General features: G+C 39.4%; 2 protein-coding genes and 1 non-coding gene across 3 annotated transcripts; 1 reads left to right on the top strand and 2 right to left on the bottom strand.

Moving 5' to 3' along the window:
- Positions 1–401: 401 nt before the first annotated feature.
- On the bottom strand, positions 402–2,683 carry LOC136345801 (uncharacterized). The gene is made up of 2 exons (XM_066294407.1): positions 2,294–2,683; positions 402–2,154 (listed from the first exon to the last, which is right to left on the bottom strand). The coding sequence occupies exons 1-2, from the start codon at positions 2,588–2,590 to the stop codon at positions 2,035–2,037; spliced, it is 417 nt and encodes a 138-aa protein (XP_066150504.1). The 5' UTR covers positions 2,591–2,683; the 3' UTR covers positions 402–2,034.
- Positions 2,684–13,057: 10,374 nt separating this feature from the next.
- TRNAY-GUA (transfer RNA tyrosine (anticodon GUA)) lies at positions 13,058–13,149 on the top strand. The gene is given in 2 exon segments: positions 13,058–13,094; positions 13,114–13,149. It is a non-coding gene; the product is annotated as a tRNA-Tyr (tRNA).
- Positions 13,150–13,833: 684 nt separating this feature from the next.
- Positions 13,834–19,561, bottom strand: LOC136345793 (phenoloxidase-activating factor 3-like). The gene is made up of 8 exons (XM_066294395.1): positions 19,348–19,561; positions 18,188–18,391; positions 16,807–17,142; positions 16,554–16,748; positions 16,282–16,498; positions 15,225–15,418; positions 14,942–15,163; positions 13,834–14,888 (listed from the first exon to the last, which is right to left on the bottom strand). Exons 1-8 carry the CDS (start codon positions 19,412–19,414, stop codon positions 14,725–14,727), a joined length of 1,599 nt encoding a protein of 532 aa, XP_066150492.1. The 5' UTR covers positions 19,415–19,561; the 3' UTR covers positions 13,834–14,724.
- Positions 19,562–19,588: the final 27 nt, after the last annotated feature.

The raw sequence follows: 19,588 nt of genomic DNA, 5'->3' as shown, positions 1-19,588 counted from the left end.
GTCACCTTCAAAAATGTAACTAAATAAACCTGAAACGAGTTAGAGTGAATGAAGGGCTGAGGCCGTAAATTCGACACGTGGGTTTGAACTCGTGCGAAAACAGCGGGAACCTTTGTAAGGCTATTTAGGCGAGGTTTAAGGGTGAAACCCTTTGTTTTGCACTTGTTGTTATTATGACTCTATGAGAGTCTAGGCTTTCGCCTCACTTAATTTCACTCGTTGGCGAGTCTTAATTTCAAGACTAAACGAGTATCTAAATTAGTCACTCTTAAAATTATCTGCAACTTTCTTTGCTCTAACGAGACAACTTTTTCCTCCTTGAAAACTTTCCAATATTCCCGGCCGCCGGCAAACGGATAATTATTTTCCACAAAGCGAAAAAAAAAAGAGAAAATGGAGACAGGATTTATTTACGAAGGGCAAATAAAACATCAGCAATAAAGAAGGAACACACAGTTAATATACTTCTAAAGTGTAGCCGTTTTTGCAGGCAGTTCCATTAAAGGTTATAAATGACTAACTCGCGATTCTGTTTTGCATTCGAGAGATTAAAATTAAAAGCTTCTTTTAAAAAGACGCATTTGGGACAAGTTCTTTCCAAGAGTAATACGAGACAAATACCCCAACCTAGGGGAGAAAAGTGATTTTTTCTGGGGAATGGGTATCAGGTTTTGTATTCGGATCTAAATCTGGATGAAGTCGTACTTATTTGCTCCAGCTTTTAAAGCTCAAAAGCCATTAATGTTTTATTAATTTGGTTTTTCCGGGAAGAAATTGCTCAAGCCAAAATCCTTCAGATAAATTGCATCAGTAGCAGTGGTCAATTACCTAATTCCCTTTTAACCAGAAAATGTGACTTCCCCTAGAGCACCACTTGGCTATACAACATTACATTATCTTGACTTAAAGTTTAATAGAAAATCTATTGGATTAGATTCAGGATACATTAAGGTTCACTTCTCTGTTTGTTCGGCAAACAATTTTTTGTTCCGGAACTAAGGCGGAGCCCTAAATATATCAGGCAGCTGCTTTATTAAATGGAGTCCAAAGTAGTATTTAAACAGAAGGCGGGAGTTTTTACCGGTCTCCAGATGTTTGCCCAAGTTCTCCAGGGCCTTCTCTCGCAAATAATCATCTAATAATTACGGAGCCTGGATGCGGTTCTTCCAATCCCAATTACTTAACCGATGACCGCCTGCTGCTGCTGCCTTCGCTCCTTGTTTGCCTACATTTTCTCAAGTTGCGAAGGGTGCAGGATTTATTTGTGCCCCCCGTCTCTGTTTTCCAAATTATCCGAAACTTAGAAAAGCACTCGTCAACAAAATCTTGATAATATGGTGACGGCAGTTGTGCTGGAAAGACTTCTGGACTAAATGGTGCGCACAGTAATGCTTTTGCTTCTGTTTACGTTAAATGTAAAGATTTTGTGGCCCTGAAGAATACAATGTAAAGGGAAATTTAAATCAGAAAATGAATATTCGGTGTCTGCATTCAAAACGCTTTTTGCCTGATATTGCGGGTCGGCAAACTCAGATTGTTTCTGTATGCGAGTTTTAATTAAAACGCTAAAATGGAGCGTTCGTTTCTAGTGTTCCGAAAACGGCATTATAATGGAAATATCTGAAATCCTAGACAGAATATTCATTTTTAAGAGGGCATTGTTTAGTGCTTAAGCTGGGACCAATTCAAATCCTTTCGAGGAATAATTGGGAACACAGCAAAATATAACTTCGATTGAAGGGTTCATGAACACATTGGCCCGGAATATATGCCCTTTATCATCTCCTCTCCCTCGCAACACCCAACAAAGATATCGCAATTCATAGCAATAAGTTCAATCCTGCAGCGCGATATTACTGCAGAGGCAAGATTTGTGGGAAATACTTGCCAGATTTGCTGATTCTGCAGCAAAGAAAACGGCACGTTTTCATCACGTAACTGTAAGTTATAAAAAGTCCTGATTGGCACGGAATTTGGCCCTAAGTCGGTTCTTAAGCTTAAAATAAGACCCCGAAGCGCCATGGAAGGTGCCGTTTATTCAAAGAATAGCTTGATAATTAGGTGGGTCATATTGATTTTACATTCAATATACGGATACAGGCCGCCACGGTTTGAAATCCTCAACGAAGGAAGAATAGTTTTAGACAGACGTTTCTGAAACACCACACCCAACATTATTAAACTGTAATTTTAAGCCGATAATACTAGCAGTATGTTAGGTTTGAATCTAGGTCATACTAGTACTAGGTATCCAACCTGATTCGCTTAGGATAGTTGCAATGCCTTGACTCACCATCTTCTTCATCGACCTTTTCCATGTGAGTCTTACTCCAGTTTCTGGATGCGAATATACGTAAGCTATACCAATTAGCATACTCAAGACCACCAGCATCACATATCCGGTCTTTTTGCAATATAACTCGAATCCTATCGAGAGATTGTACCCTGGTAAAGGTAATAAGTGAGATGAGCTAAGGTTTCCCTCGGGGAAATGCAAGGCGCTTGTGTCAGATGAAGATCTGGAGTCGAGTCCGTGCTCCTCTGAAGAGTGAAGTCGATCGTGTGAAGAATAGTGCTCTTCGAGACTCATTATACTAAGAATTTAAAGGTTTGGGGATGATGGTGTTTTTTGGATGTGTTCAATGAAGCTCGTCTAGACACCAAGATGACTCACATAGAACCAAATGTTTGTCAACTAATCATTGTCAAATTTTTCTGACAATCAGTACCGCCCCTGTAGGAGAAGAGAGGTGACGACCCAGGGCTGCAAACAAGGAAGGGTAACGTATTCTGCTAATCGATGGTGTTTCTTAGGGGTAGAGAACTGTGATTAGAAGTTTCGTCCAAAGCTTTCTAAGGCCGGCCCTGACGACAATAGGAGCCTTTTTGACATGTCATTCGCATGAAATTTTGCTGCTTTTTATAGCTTCATAACGATTAATACCCGACTACCTGGAGGTAATAGATGAATTAACAGTAAATACGCCTCTGACCTTACAAGGCTTAATTGAGGTGTTTTTTAATGATCATCCTGTATTTTCAACCCACCATTTTTTTTTAACTCAAAATTTTGAATAGGACAATTTGCCCTCCCCGAAATTCGAAATTTTCTTTAATTGCGTTCAGTAAGTTATTTATTGTACCGGCAATCGCGAAGTCCCAGTGCAAGTTCGGTCCTGCAATAATTTTTTAATGATCCTGGAACATACCTCATATATTAACTGTGTCAAAAATTACATGACAACCCTGATTACTGAACTGGGTTCTAAGACAGACTCTTGCCAAGCTCTTTTTTGCCTTAAGACTTTAAGTGGAGCAACGTACATTTCGTGAACCAATTTTGCTGCCATGATGGATATGGACCGACAAGGCCGTTTTGCTATCGGCTGTGAGAGAAGAAGCTAATATCTAGCGACTGCAACACCACGAAGAAAGCCATAGAAGAACCCTAGAAACAGCCCTGGATTCATGCATCCAGTGCTTCAAAGAGATTTTACGAGAGATTTTTAGAAATAATTTAGAGTTGTATTACCGTACAGCAGCACGGTAAAATCATTCATAATTATACCGGCTAAAGTTAGTTTTGCTTATCTCCATAGAAATCCACCGCAAAGGCGCCACCCTGTGCAGCCCCATCCCATGTTTATTTAAAATATTCTAAAATTCTAAAATAGCTGTTTCGTGTATATTTCTGGTATTCAATTTAACGGGCGTTTCAAAAAGGTGGTGCCAAACTTGAGGAGGTGATAGAGGACGTTTCGGTAGAAATTTTTTGCATATAAACCACTGGTCGAAAATGAAAAAAAAATTGTGAAACGATGTAAAGTTTTTTCTTTGCAACTAAAAGGCATCGATATTTAAGGAAATTTTATTAAAGACAAATAAAAAATAATAAATGTATAATCATTTTTTTCAAGACGCATTTCCCGAGCTAATGGAAAATGAAAAGGTTCCTGTGGAGTTATAAAATAGAATGTTGTTCCAACATGACGGTACACCTGCACATTCCGCCCGTCACGCGTATCCCCGCCCGAACCTAGAATTTCCTGAGCGATCTATCGGAAGAAGAGGATGTATGAGCTGGCCAGCGGTAAGTCCCGATTTAATCCAACTGGATCTTTTCCTGTGGGATTGCACAAAATTCCTCGCCTATGGAACCCCCATAGCCACGCAACAGGAACTGTTAGCGTGATAATAGCAGTCTGTATTCGTGTAGCAAGATACGTACTTGTTAAAAAGTGTGCAAAATTTCATGATTTGGCCGACGGATTTATACATGATGATACATAATAATTTACAATGCGGTTATGAGCACCATTCAGAACCCTTGTTATAAATTTAATATTTTTGCTTTGTCCTTTATAAAAGTTACTTAAATGTCGATGTCTTCTAGTGTTACATTTTCGGACAAAAATGGCTCCAGAGCCAAAGCGGCCCATTTCCATGTAGCAGTTTGTGCGCAGATATTGTCTACCGCAATGCCCTCTATAGCCGCCTCGAGTTTGGTGCCACCTTTTTGAAACACCCGGTAAGGGGGGGAATTAAATGTTTGATTTTCGGAACACTGGCGAAGCGATAAAGTAACCGTTTCGAAGTGGAATAACCTTTTCGAAGTGAAATAACCGTTCCGAATTAGAAGAAATCCTTTTATATATTCTTTTATTTGTAGCTACCCTCCCTGGTGCTAAAAATCAGATTTGCAAGCATAAAAGAAAGGAGCTATATCGCTTTTAATGCCGGCAGTGCCTTATTGGCTCAATAAAACTGAGTTGTACAAAAGCGCACTTTAATGACGCCCATATAAAAAATGCTAAATTTTATCTCGCTCTCTAAAAAAAAGGGAATAAAATATCTGCGTTAAGTCTGCTGAAAGCGAGGGCATAAATTCGTCTTAACGACACCGGATGTTGCCGTAGAGCTTTTCTCTATACGGCAATTAGAGGGTACTTGTTGAAAAATTGTTGTTGGCGAAAGCAAAGGAGAAAGTGGTTGAAGAGGCCGATCCGATTAAGGGCAGTAAAGAAGTATTCAACCCCAGACGTCGCCCTCATTAATTAAACCGGGATTGCCTTTCCCGCAACTCTTGACACGTTTTCGGTCCTCCTCCCCCCCCCCTCTCTTAATTAACGTACACGTTGTAGTTCGCAGGATTTTACTTTTTATGTGGACTTTTCTGAAGAGGCCAATTTGCCACCTCGAACTATTTAACAAGCGCCATAATCAATTAAATGCTGAGACCTCAAGAGAAAGTAATTACGAACACACAAGAATGATTGTCACAGGGTCTTTAGACAAGGGGATTCATCATTTTATAAAGTCGGCATCCCACGCGCCGCTACCGGAGCCTTCACAAGCTAAACAAATAGAAAGGTCCAGATTGGAATGCGCACACGCGCAGAATCTTTTTAGGTTTCTGAGATATCAAGTAGGTTTTTTGCAATTTATAACATGCAGTCAAATCAAGGTCCAGATACATCTGAAGTAAATGATAGCGACGGTCAGTGCATTTGTACAGAAGTTCTCGCTTCTTCTCGATAAGCATTAAAGAGAATAATAATGAGTCCTGTGATCACATTCGCTGTTTTTGTCAGGCAAACCCCCCTGAATGACACGAAAAACTGAAAAGTATCATTATCGGGCAAATTGAAACAGGAACGAAACGTGTCACCAAATAGGCAATTTTGCATGACGATATTGGAGTCAGACATGCAATCGGCACCCTTAAAACTGATGGATGTAAAGCACGTTGTGTGAGTGACAGACCTTAATACTCGATTAAATGAATCTTGTCGAACTTACGGCTATGAGATTTGCTCTTTGATGGTAACCGTGGAATTTTTTGAGTTCTGCTAAGAGTGTATTGAGACTGCCAAAAGCATTCTGAAGGGTTTATGTATGTTGTAAATGCTCTGCAATAGTACCCTTATAGCGGGGAGTTCGCACCAACAAGGGCGAACCCCAACCGTACCCCAAACTCGAAACTTGAAGGGAATCTCGACTTCGGAACCCGAACTCGAAATCCGAACCGGATTTTTCCCGGGTATAGAGGGGTGAATAAAAATTTCGTTCGGCGCAGCAGACTTGTTAAAGCCGGCCCTGGCGCTATGTGCTTGTATCGACCCTAGATGTCCCATTTGAAGAAAAAAGTATTTATTTTCTAGTCGATTTTAAAATCCGGATATGTGACCTCATACCTTGGAAACTCGAAAAAATTTTTCAACCCAGTATTCCGTGCAAAACTTTCACCTCGACAATGGTGCTCTCTTTCAGGCACAAACGAAGACATCGTAGTTCGTTCGTGGGGAACATCTTTTCAGTTTTGGCACAGAGTGCCGTAAATTGCGGAAAAACAGCCCGAAAATTCAACCCTGGCCAGTGGCTAACGAAATGCCTTTTTCTAGGCTCTTCGTTTTCCATTCACGTCCAAGAGGTCAAATCAGGTAACTCTCTCGTGTTTGCTAGATACGTATTTTTGTTTTCCGTAAGCAGTGTCTGTGCAGGCTTATGGAGCTCATCGAGGCGAGTATTTTTGTTCCAAGGTTAGTCTAATTTAGCTCAGTGGCACACAAAAGCTTCTGATAAACGTGACCGTAAGGTGCAGGAAAAATGGAACTCTCCTGATTTTGTAACATCAAAATCCGGCCTTGTGCTCTAAATTTGAATTATCTGAAAGGTCGATATTTATTACGAACGCTGAGTATATCGATCCTGGATTCGTCTTTCTGATCGCTTTACGCTCTCTCTCTCTGAGCTAAAAAAAACAACAAAAACTTGATGCCATGACTTTATTTCAATTAATAAAACGGTGGAAACATGAAAATCCGGCCCTGTTCCCCGAACCTGAATTATCTGAAGAGTCTATGTTTATTTTGGCTGTTTATTTCGATCCTGGATCCATCTCCCTGGCGTAAAAAAGACAACAAAACTTTGATGCTACGTCTTAATTAATAAATTCGTGCTGTAAACTCTTTTTCGATATTACAGCGAAAAAACCAAAGACCGGCCCTGGCTATCCGGCTTCGTAAATCCAGAAATCTTAATTATCGGCCATTCTCCACTTAACAAGAAGAAATAGAAGTTTCGATGAGTTTCTGAAAGTATATGGGGACTGTTTGAAGGAACTTCATCAGTCTTTATTAAGAGGTGATTAAAAAACGAATGAAAATCTCCTGCCTCCTTAATCATTGTGAAGTTTGAGGTTCATCGGAGTTTTAAGATTGATTTATTCGAGGTTCACCTAGTTAAAGGGATAATTTAAGGCCCAGTTGTGTGCGTGTGTGTGATGACTTCTTCCTTTGTTCCAGAGGTAAAAACAAGACCCCTGGCCACAATGGCATTAGTTCCGAATCACCTGTTATGATTGTGCAACTTTGACATATTGGATGGGGGACCTGGAAACCGGTCATTAACGCTTCCAAGAAAACGTTCCATTACTCTCCAGAGTTCTCGAGGACCGACAATCATCGTTATATCCGCATTGTTCTTGATTCGTGCCGCTGATTGAACACACGAGGATGGAATACAATGGGTAAGGGCGCAACATGTCATTTCCGGCTTTAGTTCTTTTCGCGGTAAATATCAAAAGTTTTCTACCCCTTCGGGGAGCTAACACAGCAATTACATTATAGCCGCAAAAAAAGTCAGCAATTCTAAGCGTCGCTCCGCGACATTATTGCTGGATTAGGATTACACAGGTCCCTAATTGAGCTCGCTGAAGCCTTTCGCCTAGTCATATTTCATTTTCTCGCTTTTTCCAGCCTGGAATAGTGGGAATAAAATCGCAGACAGACTTAAATTATAAACGTTGCCTCTCTTGCAACATTTTAAATACGACCGCATATTTTATAAAGACGTTCGTGATAGCGCAAAGAGCACGTATTAGTTGTCAGACGTCTAGAAAATGGGAGACATTTATTTAATGGATTTCTGAGGATTCTTCAAGAGGAAGAGGGGCGTCAAACACGGCGATTGTAACCGCGTATGAAAGACCCGTTTATGCTTGACCGCCTTCGTAGGCAGGATCCATTGCCACATGGACGGTCCACCGACGACATCCCTCCTAATTGAGGGTACAATCTGCATACTTAACATTCTCCTGATCTTTTTCATTCCGCATTTGGTGTGGAAAGTTGGGGAGCAAACGTGCGGAAATTCGGGAAGAGAAGCGATTGAAGTGTTTAATATTAGGTAGTAATGTGTCGGAGAGGGGAGGAGTATGTATGATGAATTGAGCTAGTTCTGTGGACATGGCTGATTCCATTTAAGAGCAATAAGTTTAGATTGTGAAATGATTTAGATGGAATTTGGCCACCAAACCGCCACCAAAACTAAGGAGTTCAAGCCTCCTGCGAAGACACTCTTCGAGTTGCTCTGCTAATTAGATTCGCCACTTAAAACCTTGGCACGATTTACTTCGAATTTGGTCACCAAAACTGGCCACTTCAAATTCCTCCACGAAAGCACTCTTTGAGTTTCACTAAAAATGAGAAGCGCCACTTGAGGACTTAACGCAATTTACTTGGAATTTAGCCACTAAACCGCCACCAAAACTAAAAAGATCAAATTTCCTCTAAATTTCTCCTAAGACCTTTTACTGCCACCGTGTATGAAAACTTACTATTCGATCATGCAGACGACCGAATAGCCCTACTCGGCGGCGCGACAAGTGGTGCCCCAGAGCGAGCTCTAAGGGCCGAGATATTAATGTGCTGTCAAATTTAACTGTAACCAAATCTCCACAGAAATGTTGAAATAGAGCTAGGTCCTGGAATGTTCGCCAGACTTTTGGTCTTTGTGGAAGACAAGTCGATGTTAAAGTTAACACCCAATTTATAATTTGGAACCAAATAAGTTTTGTTCGAGATTGGAGGCTTAGCGATGTAACAAGTAAATCTGAGTCCGTTCCTGGCTTCTCAAAGAAATTAGGACGAATTACATGTGGCGAATGCAACTGACTAACTCAGATAACTTCACTAATAAACGGCATGTTTCTGACGGTTTGAGGGGGTGTTAAGCGTGAGTGTTTACTCACTCAAATGCCCTCGTTAGCGAGACGGGTTTTTCTTTTGAACAGACAAACTTTTAATTGCTTTCACGGAATAATAGAACATCCCCTGAAATGTACCTAGAACTTTTGTAATCACCTTTTTAACACTACTTTTAATTAGATAACCCCTTAGTTTTCTATACTATTAAGTATGTTTCAGTATAAAGTAGACGCAGTAACGTGCAAGTAGGGGGGTTTGATTAAAAATTCCGTCCACGGCGCCGGCCTCCCTTAGGCCGGTACTGAGTGGACATGGTTGCTCCTGCTTCGTTTTTTTAACTGAAAATTGTACGTTTAATCGTGTTTACCTGACCGAGCTGAATTTTTTCCAATACGGACCTGATAATTGTTTTACATTTTTTTAAAGCACCTTGATGTTCCGGCCGGAAATTCTATCACCCTGTGTGCTACACAGATCCTCCTTTTCTACAAAATATTCCATCATAAAAACTCCGGAGCCCTTAGTAAAGGGTGAACGATATTCTCAGTTAATTTTAACCGAGAACAAGGTGAAATTCCACCGTTCTAACAACCCCTACTTGAGTGTTAGGCGTCATTCCCAAATAGAATAAAAGCAGAGGAAGAGGCAACATGTAGGTAAAATTAGTTGGGAAACAGACAAGAGAACATATAGAGTTTCCACTATTTTATTAGTATTAAAGAGTTTCCTCACCACTCGTTTACGATTCTGAGTGCGCGTTTCATCGAGACCAAGGGAAAAGTTTTTATCGTTAAAACAGTAATTTTCCTAACCAATGCGGAAAGTGACACTTTCCAGCATGCAGCTGTTGTCGTTACTGTCACATGCAGCCACTTTCGTGTAATCGACGCCAGAAAGCAGCAGTAGATACTTTTTACTTTCGTACCTTTCCGCGTCGAAATGCGTGCGGAAAAGTGTGTTTTTCCGCATACAGAAGTGAAATGTGAGGCCACAATTTTGAATTTAAAGATTGTGGTATTAGACCGCCATAGGAGTTCTTAACATGATTTCGGTGATTATCATGCGACTCAAGGGTAATGGCCCTCGCCCCACTGATGAGTAGTCACACGGTCCAGAGCTGATGCTTTCCGAATTCCTCAGTGATTTATAAGAATCCATTAGCTTTTACAACCTCTGATGTGTCGTCATAAAGGGCAAGACAAATCGCCAATTAAATCAAAGCTATGAGGGCAATAAAAGAAAGGGGAGAAAGACAGACATGAGAGCAGCCAGCATTTTCTTGCCGTAAAATTAATAACCAGCTCATCCATCAAAAAAGAACACAAATTGTCGACAGTTATATTGGAGGAAAAATTCTCTAAAGAGTAAATTTTAAAAGAAAAACGTTTCCTCACCACAATTTCCCATCAGCCCCCTTGCCACCCCCTTGTCCTAAACCACTTGTCCACTTCCGTCATACTATGGCTATGGTGATGGGTTTGTCCGGACCTGACTACTCCTTGACCGAATCCTTCCTCATTGCAAGAACCTCCCCCGCCTCCCTTATGAGGGAGGCTTTCAACTGTGTCTGAAACTATTAACTCACTGGAAACAGAACGGTTCTTGATTGCTTGAGGTCCGGTTCTCACTTCCTTAAATACCGCACACTTCCTCTTCTACTCAGGCCTCAGAACGTTATTCTTTTTGAGGCTCAAGTGGTCAGGCTTGCTGGTCGCTAGACTGTTTGTGCCATTATTTTTACTCGCTAGTTTTTCTCAGATTCGATAATTGACAAAAACATGCAGGTGCTCCTAGAGGACTACTGAGTACCACTCAGTACATCCCCTGTAATCGCTTCATGGATGAGGTAAGTTACATGAAAATTAATAGATTGACGTGAGAATAGTTTTTCTGCGATCGAGTGGTGCGACTAAGTTGCGTGTCTGCAGAAGCCTTAACGGTCATATTATTTGTGTGCTGTAGACTTTAATGGAGGGCTAATTTTTGATAGAAATCTTAAAATATAGCATAAATGTTAATCAGGGTCTTGGTTTCTGTGGAAACTAAGCAGAGATTAAAACCAATAGTCCCGTCGTATAGCAACATTTAGTCAGATTTTTCGCCGATTCTCCTCCAATCGATTAAAACATTCAACAATTTCATAAAGTTTGGTGGCTCGTCGATTTCAGTGTTTGGGTTATTTCAAACTAACCAATATGTGATCATTCAAAGAGAGAATTTTGGAGTGTTGTGCATACACACACAGATGATGAGTAAATTTAGGTTAATTGATGTCATTGACTTATAAACAGCAGCAGCCTTCATCTTTAGCACAAAACCCGCTATAAGTATTCGCGAAGGTCAGTGGCAACAAGTAAGTCGTGGACATACCATCAGCCTGATTTGTACCTAGTTGATTATTACTTCTTAGTTATGTTAAAGTTTTTGTGTTGTTTTATTGCGTTGTCAATGAGCCTCTTCTGCGGGATATCTGCGTTTCCATCAGGTTTACCTAAACATTTACAAAATCTGGGTTTGGTGGTGAGTGTTAATTTTTTTCTTCCAGAGCAATGCAGGGCCCCAGATGGGAAACTAGGCGTTTGCCTCCTCCTAGAAGACTGCCCGTCCATCAGTAAAATGTCCAATGACTTTCAGACGCCGATGACCCTAGAAAGGCTCCACTTCCTGATCAACTCCATGTGCAAATACCAGAACCGTATCATGACCGTCTGCTGCACTTTGCAGGAGATCAAAGGGGACGTAGAAGACAATACAATATAATGAATATTCTTAGGATTAAAACGTAAGAAATAAAGTGTTCAAGGACATGTGTTGGGGCACTAAATTTCGATGACAAAGACCATTTATCACTCTTTTTCCTCGCATATTTAATATTGCAAAAGCTTTAGTGAGGCAACGGGGCACGACGCAACGGCACTTTGAATAATAGGGAGTTAATCCTAGCCATCGTCCACAGTATTTTGATTTATAAGCTTTTGAAAATATAAAAGAAGGGTGGGAAATCGTAAATATCCCTTTTTGTTTCTGGCTAATGCTTTTTTGTAATGTGTCCACCAGGGGCGGAGAGAGGCGCTCTTTGGTAAAACCAAACGAAACGGGGGGGACTTAAAGGGGCAGGAGCGGGAAAAGTGTGCCACTACCCGTAGCAAGCAAATAATAATATTCTTACACGACCCCATGCAATCCTCTTTGACATTTTTGCTGCTGCAGCGCAGCAGTCCGCAAATGTGCGCGCTCCTGGTTTATGTGCAGGCAATACTTTTTAATAAACATAAAACATGGCCCCTGTTGATGGATTTACGATTCAGCAAACAATTTTTAAAAGCTCCGTTATATCGGTCAGTGGGAGATTAGAGGTTTTAATTTTTTTTTCCCAGGGTATTTTAAATTCGCAATGAGGCCGACTGTACGAAACTTTCTCCTAGTTATTATACCAGAAGATCAAAGCCGTCAATACATAACAAGGTCTTTTGTGCTTTCACATACGAAGGCAAATCTATAGTTGCACACTTCAAAAAACACCACTGCTCCAAGCCCACAAAGGACTTTTCCCCATTTCCAAAATATCTGTTTATCACGCAATATATCAGTCCTTTTAGGCATTTCTTTGATCTCTAGTTTCGCTTTGGCATATATTTTTCACGCACATGTTTTATTATAATTATTCTATGGCGATTTTAGATAATATCTGCCTGATTGTAAAACCAGCGATCAAAGGCGAAGGGGCCCAAATTAATCGCAAACCTAGCTGAAGTGAGTAATTTGGAATGCTTAATAAAATGGTGAAGGGTGCGTGTCCTCAATGAAACTGGACCCAACATTGCGGTGGCACCATAGAGACCGTTTTTGGATTTTCACTTGGTGAGTTCGTTAATGGTTGATTTTATCAACGTCTAAAGTATTTCTTTTTTGTTTAAATTTTGAAAGTGGATAGTTAATTAATGTTGCGAAATTACCTAACGGAGTACATTAATTAATTTTAATGTACAGGTAAAGTTAGGCAACCAGTAATTATTGCATAAGTAATACATCATTCTCTTTTCATTGTCTCGGATGCTTACTTTCGTGTACCTTCGATAGCTCAGTTGGTAGAGCGGTGGACTGTAGTGGAATATCAAATGCGGACATCCATAGGTCGCTGGTTCAAATCCGGCTCGAAGGAGACTTTTTTTCATTTAAAATCGCAGATAATTTAGTCTTTCATTTTTATTAATTGATTTTTATGAACTTTAATTAATAAAAATGAGTTTTTGTTGGAAATAATTATTTTTTTGTATTGATTTCTGTACTGCTCTTGGAGATTACCCTGCTCTTTAAAGTTACCCATTAGCTCACACTACTGTTCCCCATATTCTTGACGTGCAAAAGCAACTCACCTCGGCGCTGAAATACTTCCCAAGATTCCTAAACCTGTTATGTGAATATACAAGGTAATTCAAATTCGCTGCTTACCATTGGAATCTCGAAAACCATAAAAAATACGAGGTCACTTAAATTGGGGTTGTACGTTTTCGAGTTTTTCTACATCCCGTTTTAAAATTTAAAAATTTCGATTATTTCCGAAGATAATCGATAAATACTGACAATTCCACAAATGGTTTTTTTAAGTTATTTGAAGAAAGTTTAAAAACTGAATTTCCCTTCTTTAAGGGTACTTTTGCTCCTGTATAAGATGACATCATTCAATTTTAAACACAACGTTTCGGCATCTAGAAATCATCAACTTCGTTTTTTTAAGTACGAACCCGAATTTTTTATTCCATTTTTAAAAAATCTTTGATTTTCTGAATTAAGTGATGTGTCACGCTTACAGTCAAAGTAAACGTAAGAGCACAAAATACATTAAAAAAAATAAAATAATGAAACACTCCTTGGACATAAGTGTTACCATGAAAATAACAAAGTTAATGCAACATTCTACTAAATTTCGTTCGAACCGGCAAAAATGTGAATAATGCGGCTGCCGTCTTTCAGAATATTCTTTAAGATACGCTCTTCTGGCATGCACAGAATGTCTGTGGTGTATGAAATAAAGTCGCAACATGTCACGGTATTCTTCACTTGTGTAATCCATAATATGTTTTTTCCAATTCAGTACGCTGTTAATAATAGATTTGTAAGGGTGACACATCATTTAATTCAAAAATACAATAAAAAATTCTAGTCAATATTAAAAAAAATTAAGTTCTCAATGGTTGCCAAATTCTGAAACGTTGTATTTAAGATTTTATGGTGCCATATTACAAATAAAAGGGTGAAAGTAGCTTTGGCGGTAATCGAAACTTTCCAAATTTCAAAAAGTCACTTCGCAAAGCTCGAAAGTACGCAACTTTGCCACAATCTAAGCGACCTCGTACCTTTTACGGTTTTCGAGATCCCAATGGTGAGTAGCGAATTCGAATTACCCTGTATATGGACAAACCATTCCATTTACCGTTTCGTCGCCAAAGAGTTATTGCAGAGAATGGCAGAGAAATCAATAACAAATTTAAGCAACACCAAAATTTGAAAATACACACAAAAATAACTTCAATTTATAAGCCCTTTAGGTCGACATTCGACTGCAACATGCAGGCAACCGGGGCATGCGTCCCTTCTCCCTTCCTTTGCATCCCCCAAATTCAAGTTCAAGGTCAGTCCGTTTATTGATTACTAGGGAGAGCTGAAACGTGGATGGGGATGTTGATATACAGGGTGTTCGAATGCATAAAATATAACATAAAAAGTACGTATGGTCTTAATTCGTATTTTGCTTGATCCAATCGAGGTAGAATGGCACGTAAGTGTTCACGCTGTTGCTGGTTCCGCATTTACCAAAACCGTAGGAAATAATGCCGACTAGGGTGGTCACTATGTCACCGGACTCGGCACTGATTCTCATCACTGGACCTCCAGAATCGCCTGCAAAACTAAGCAATATTGTCTGGAATATCTTTGGGTTTATTCGAGTATACCTTTGCAGCTATCCACGCCTAGCCCATTGCTGAGGCAAATTTGTCCTTCTCCTAAAGGGCCTAACTGGCTGCAGTTGCCTTTATTAGTTAACGGCATTCTGGCTTTTAGCTTTACAGGACTTGTTGAGCCAGTCTCGGTCCTTCCCCATCCAGTAATGAAGAAATTCTCTTTTTCTTGCAGGATAAAGCTGCTTGAAGGCAGACAAATTGGCTGCACGTATCCTGCAATGATAGTTAGATTTAAAATCATATTTCAACACTGGCTATTGCTTTGAATACTCACTGGAATAGACAATGTCTTTTTCCACCCTTATCAACGCTATATCGTTGCGTGTGGTACTCGTGCTAAAACTTTGGTGCTCGATGATTTTCTCGACGTCCAATATTTGCAGAGGGTCAGAACACTCAGATCCGTACTGAGTAACGAAGCAATCTGTAGCGTTCCTGGTATCGTGCTCTCCAAGTACAATTTTGTCCCTACGAAGAGACAATTTACAGTTCATTTAAACCTGAGGTAGAGCGGAATTTAAAAAAAGAGGCGGGGTGTCAGGGCTGCGCTCAGATAGATTTCAAAGAAATAAGTTAATATTAGTTGAAGATAATACATTGTTTAACCTCAGTATCTTATTTCTTTGGTTAGCTTAAGATTTATTAATCAATTTTAAAATAAAAACAATTCAAATTTTTAATTTTGACTATTAAAGTAATTCTAACGAACATTAACAACATTTTATTAACATTTTGATCAAAAATAAGAAATAGAAGCAGGATACTCTTAAGCTGAAACAAAGTTTTGAAAGATTCTGAGCTCCTCGTGTAAAAAAAATCATTTTTTCTCAGTGTGAAAGGTGTTTCCGTAACAAGCAAAAACTTTTATGAAGGGTTAGTTTTTGCCGAAAAATGCAAATTTTGCTTCTTTTGTGGTGCAGGCAACCCTATCTAGGAGCACTCAGTATAATCAAACCTAACTTAACCATAGCTAAACCCACCATATATATTTAAAATGCTTTTCAATTATGTTATTCACGCAAGTTTTGAATTGGATAAGAATGGTTTGGTTGTGTTAGTTTGGGTTTTGAAGGGTGTGGTTATGGTTGGGTTAGGTTTCGTTAAGTTTCATTCTATTATTTATTATATTTTCCAACAATTTTTTTGACCTCACCCAGTAGCACCACCCAGTCTCTAAGGCTTGTAGGTACTTATATGGAAAATAAGTAAGAAAATCCGCAATTTTTGTAGTCTTTCTGCCAATGGCAATCAAGGTTTTCATTAAATTTTCGGTTACTTCCACTCTATTTTAACTGTGAAAAGAATATAGAAAAAATGTCTTGGTAACTCACACTTGGAGGTATCCATTCTTCTCGAGAACTCCTAAATCCACACAATGGGCAGCTGTTAAGATATATCTTACACTAATAACGCTCCCCCCACACCCATATCTCCGCCCCCATTTGCTGTCATATTCAAGTAGAGCAACCCAAGGGAATTCTCCCAAGGATGTGGCACTTCCGCCTGCTATTTTGTTTTCCGTAGATTGCTGGCCGCAAACTTGGTTCTCTGGAACCATGAAGGTATATCATGGAAAAGTTCTGGCAATGCGGGAATTTTTAACCTAAAGCTGAGGAGCTTCTGGAGCTACTAACTGGGAGTACTATAGATCTCTGAGGACAGCAGACCAGCTTAGCGTCCAGGTCTTTGTTAGGGCATTCGAACCTCCTTAAGTAGTCCAAAGCATTGATGTCTGATTTGTTAAAATTTGCCAGAGCTTCCAGCATTCTGGGGCATTGATAAATATCCTTGCAAGTACCTGATACATTAAATTTTACAACAAATTTATTTAGAAAAAAAAGGGGTGGGGCTGTAACCTTGGTCATTATCAGGAGTTTTGCATGAATCATTGACAATCGGAGGTGACGGTGCAGATTCTTCTTCCTCGCCACTAAACAGTCTGTTCGTCCACCATCCGTCATGGTGATCTTCCTTTTGTTCTGGTGATGTAGGAAGCAGTCGATTGTCCATGAAGTCCAAGTCATCATGACGATCATCATGGAATTCCTCGTCCCTACGAACATTGCGTCGTTTTTTACTTGTTGGCCATGGACAGCAAATATACGAAGACGGGGGTTTGCCCGGGATGTTGCATTCGCTTAAGCTCTCACGGGATGATTCACTGATGCAATGTGGTTCAGGAAGGCAAGTACCTGCGTACAAGCATAATTACACAGGTGTACAGGGTGGCTCAACAAAAACTTCACGCCTCGATTTTTAGTGTTTAAAATGAAAATGTGTAAAAACCTTCGGGCTGGGGGATGTTTGATTCGAGAGGAGACAATTTTTTATTGTATTTTCCACCCGAACAGGGGCGACAGTTAGCGCCAAAATTCCTAATGGGAAGGAGTGGAAAGTGATATCTCTTTTTAAAGGTAGTTGTATCCCAATTTTAACCTCCAAATTTGAATTCACTGCCATTACCCCCCTTGATATGAGAGCTTGTCAAAGTCTGTGAGGAAAAAAGCTTTTACGTAATAATTACTTTATCACAATAAAAGCTGCAGACTTCAAAATGAGGGTAAAAAGACCTTTAAAAGTGAGATATCACTGGATCGTTGCGACAGAGATGAGTTTTGCCCCTCAAATTTGAAAGGGTAGCTCTTTTTATTTTTTTCTTGAAAACGTGGGTAAATGAAAGAATAGTTCACAATACTGTTCTGATCAATTTATTAAATGCTGGAAATGAGCGCTATTTAGCTCCATAAAATAAAATAAACTGTATTCAAAGCTTTATCCTACGTTACGTGATGATTTCGGGTGTAATTTGGTGGTATTCATGATTCAATGTTATGTCACATTTGAAGGTGTTCCTACACTCATTTTGAATCCTGCAGCTCTTATTTTGATAAATTAATTATTACCTAGAAGCTTTTTTCCCCACAGACCTTCATAAATTATCATTTCAACAGAGGTAATAGTAGTGATCTCAAACTATTATGTTATAATGAGAGCATCACTATCTTTAAAATGAGTTATCAGGCGACACCTCTTTCTATTAAAAATTTTGAGGGTAACTGTCACCCTTGTTCAGGGGTTGAAAATCAAATTAAAAATTGTCCCTTTCGAATAAAAAATTGATGGGCCCGAGGGTTTGTACAGATTTTCATTTTAAGTTCTAAAAGTCGAGGTGCATCCTTTTTGTTGGGTCGCCCTGTAGGGACCTGTATCGGCAGAGATTGCCCATCTATTTCTTACCATTTCTAAGGTCGTGAGTCCTGCAGTTCACAAATTTGGCACACCACACTTTGATTTTTCCTTGAGAATCTCGTCCGCATTTCGTGGAATTCACAAAGTCGATCACGTATTTGATATGAGACCTTTTAGAGAGAATGTTCACGGAGAAGGGGCACTCTTCAAGGGGCAGACATTCTATGTCTATAGAGGCAACCGTAGAAGTGCCTAATATTTTATTAAAGCATGTGAAAACTTATAGTTTACACTACAGGGCGTTACTTAAGTATGCGGCCAAAGGTCAAGGGGTGATTTTTTGGGTGATCCTGAGGCGAAAAGTTTATATAAACATAAGTCCGGTAATGCTTTGTTTTCAAGATGCAAAGTTTGAAACTTTTTTAAAATTGATTTATCTTAAAAGTTTCAATAATCCTGAAGCCGATTTTGTTGAAATTTGGCAATGGTATTTATGGTTATTATTGTTATTTATACCTTACTGACATTTTACAAACTTTTATATTTGTTTCGCAATAAGCACAGTCATGGCCTCCCAAGTCGCCGGATTTAAATCCGTTAGATTTTTCCTTTTGCGGTCATGTAACGTTCTTCGTTTATAGGACTTCGGTCAAAACTGCACAAGAAGAATCAATCCAACGGATACTGCCTTCATGTAATCAGATGAGATAAACTAAGGGGATATGTCAACGTGTTCGGCAATTGATCTTAAGACGAGCTAATGCTCGTGTAGAAGATGGACATGTTCAGGAACTATTATAACTTTTTATGTTGCTTATTGTTAAGAGTTTTTTTTGCTTAAAAATTTGCCTACAATTTGTTTAAGTGTAGTTTTAATAATGCGTTTTTCTTGTTAGGTTTATCTTAAATTTCCGTCGTTAGTCCTGCGCATGTCACTAGCAAGACACAAAAAATTTCCAGCTTAAAATAATCCTTCAAAATACATTAAAAACTATCACCAAATTGTAGTGTCATATGAGTTTACCTCTTTTCGTTATTTAAATTTTTTTTAATGTGTAAAAATTTTTTTCTTAAGCTCAATACCCTGTATCTTGAAAACGAAGCTTCATCACCTATGTTTATATAAAACTTTCGTCTTAGAATCATTCAAAGAATCGGCCTTTGAAGTTTAGCTACGTACTTAAATAACGCCCTATATAGGAACTTACCAATAAAAATCGCTAGGAATGCCGCACTTAATACTGACTTGAACACAGTCATTCTGCTTAGATGCATACACCGACTAGCTGCTGTAAGACCACAAAAGCGTATATGGTGAAAGGTAGTGAGTAACGTGCTGGTTAGCTGAGAGGGGAGTTTGATACCGGGAATAAGGGATTCTCCATGAGTTCGTCATTTCCTCACTTCCTTGGTAATTAGATCATTTAATAATACATGTGCTCCAAATTT

This window comes from Euwallacea fornicatus, chromosome 21, assembly GCF_040115645.1.
Source record: "Euwallacea fornicatus isolate EFF26 chromosome 21, ASM4011564v1, whole genome shotgun sequence".
Lineage (NCBI taxonomy): Eukaryota > Metazoa > Arthropoda > Insecta > Coleoptera > Curculionidae > Euwallacea > Euwallacea fornicatus.
The sequence above is the reverse complement of the archived record's forward strand: the minus strand, read 5'-3'. Positions and strand labels throughout refer to the sequence as shown.

Excerpts from the sequence above, each read along its gene's own strand:
- LOC136345801 (XM_066294407.1), bottom strand. The coding sequence starts at position 2,590 with ATGAGTCTCGAAGAGCACTATTCTTCACACGATCGACTTCACTCTTCA. Across the intron at positions 2,155-2,293 it reads AAAGGTCGATGAAGAAGATG|AAACGTCTGTCTAAAACTAT; the intron begins GTGAGTCAAGGC and ends GTGGTGTTTCAG.
- LOC136345793 (XM_066294395.1), bottom strand. The coding sequence starts at position 19,414 with ATGCATCTAAGCAGAATGACTGTGTTCAAGTCAGTATTAAGTGCGGCA. Across the intron at positions 16,499-16,553 it reads CAGAAGCTCCTCAGCTTTAG|AGAACCAAGTTTGCGGCCAG; the intron begins GTTAAAAATTCC and ends TCATGGTTCCAG. Across the intron at positions 15,164-15,224 it reads AAAAGACATTGTCTATTCCA|GATACGTGCAGCCAATTTGT; the intron begins GTGAGTATTCAA and ends CTATCATTGCAG.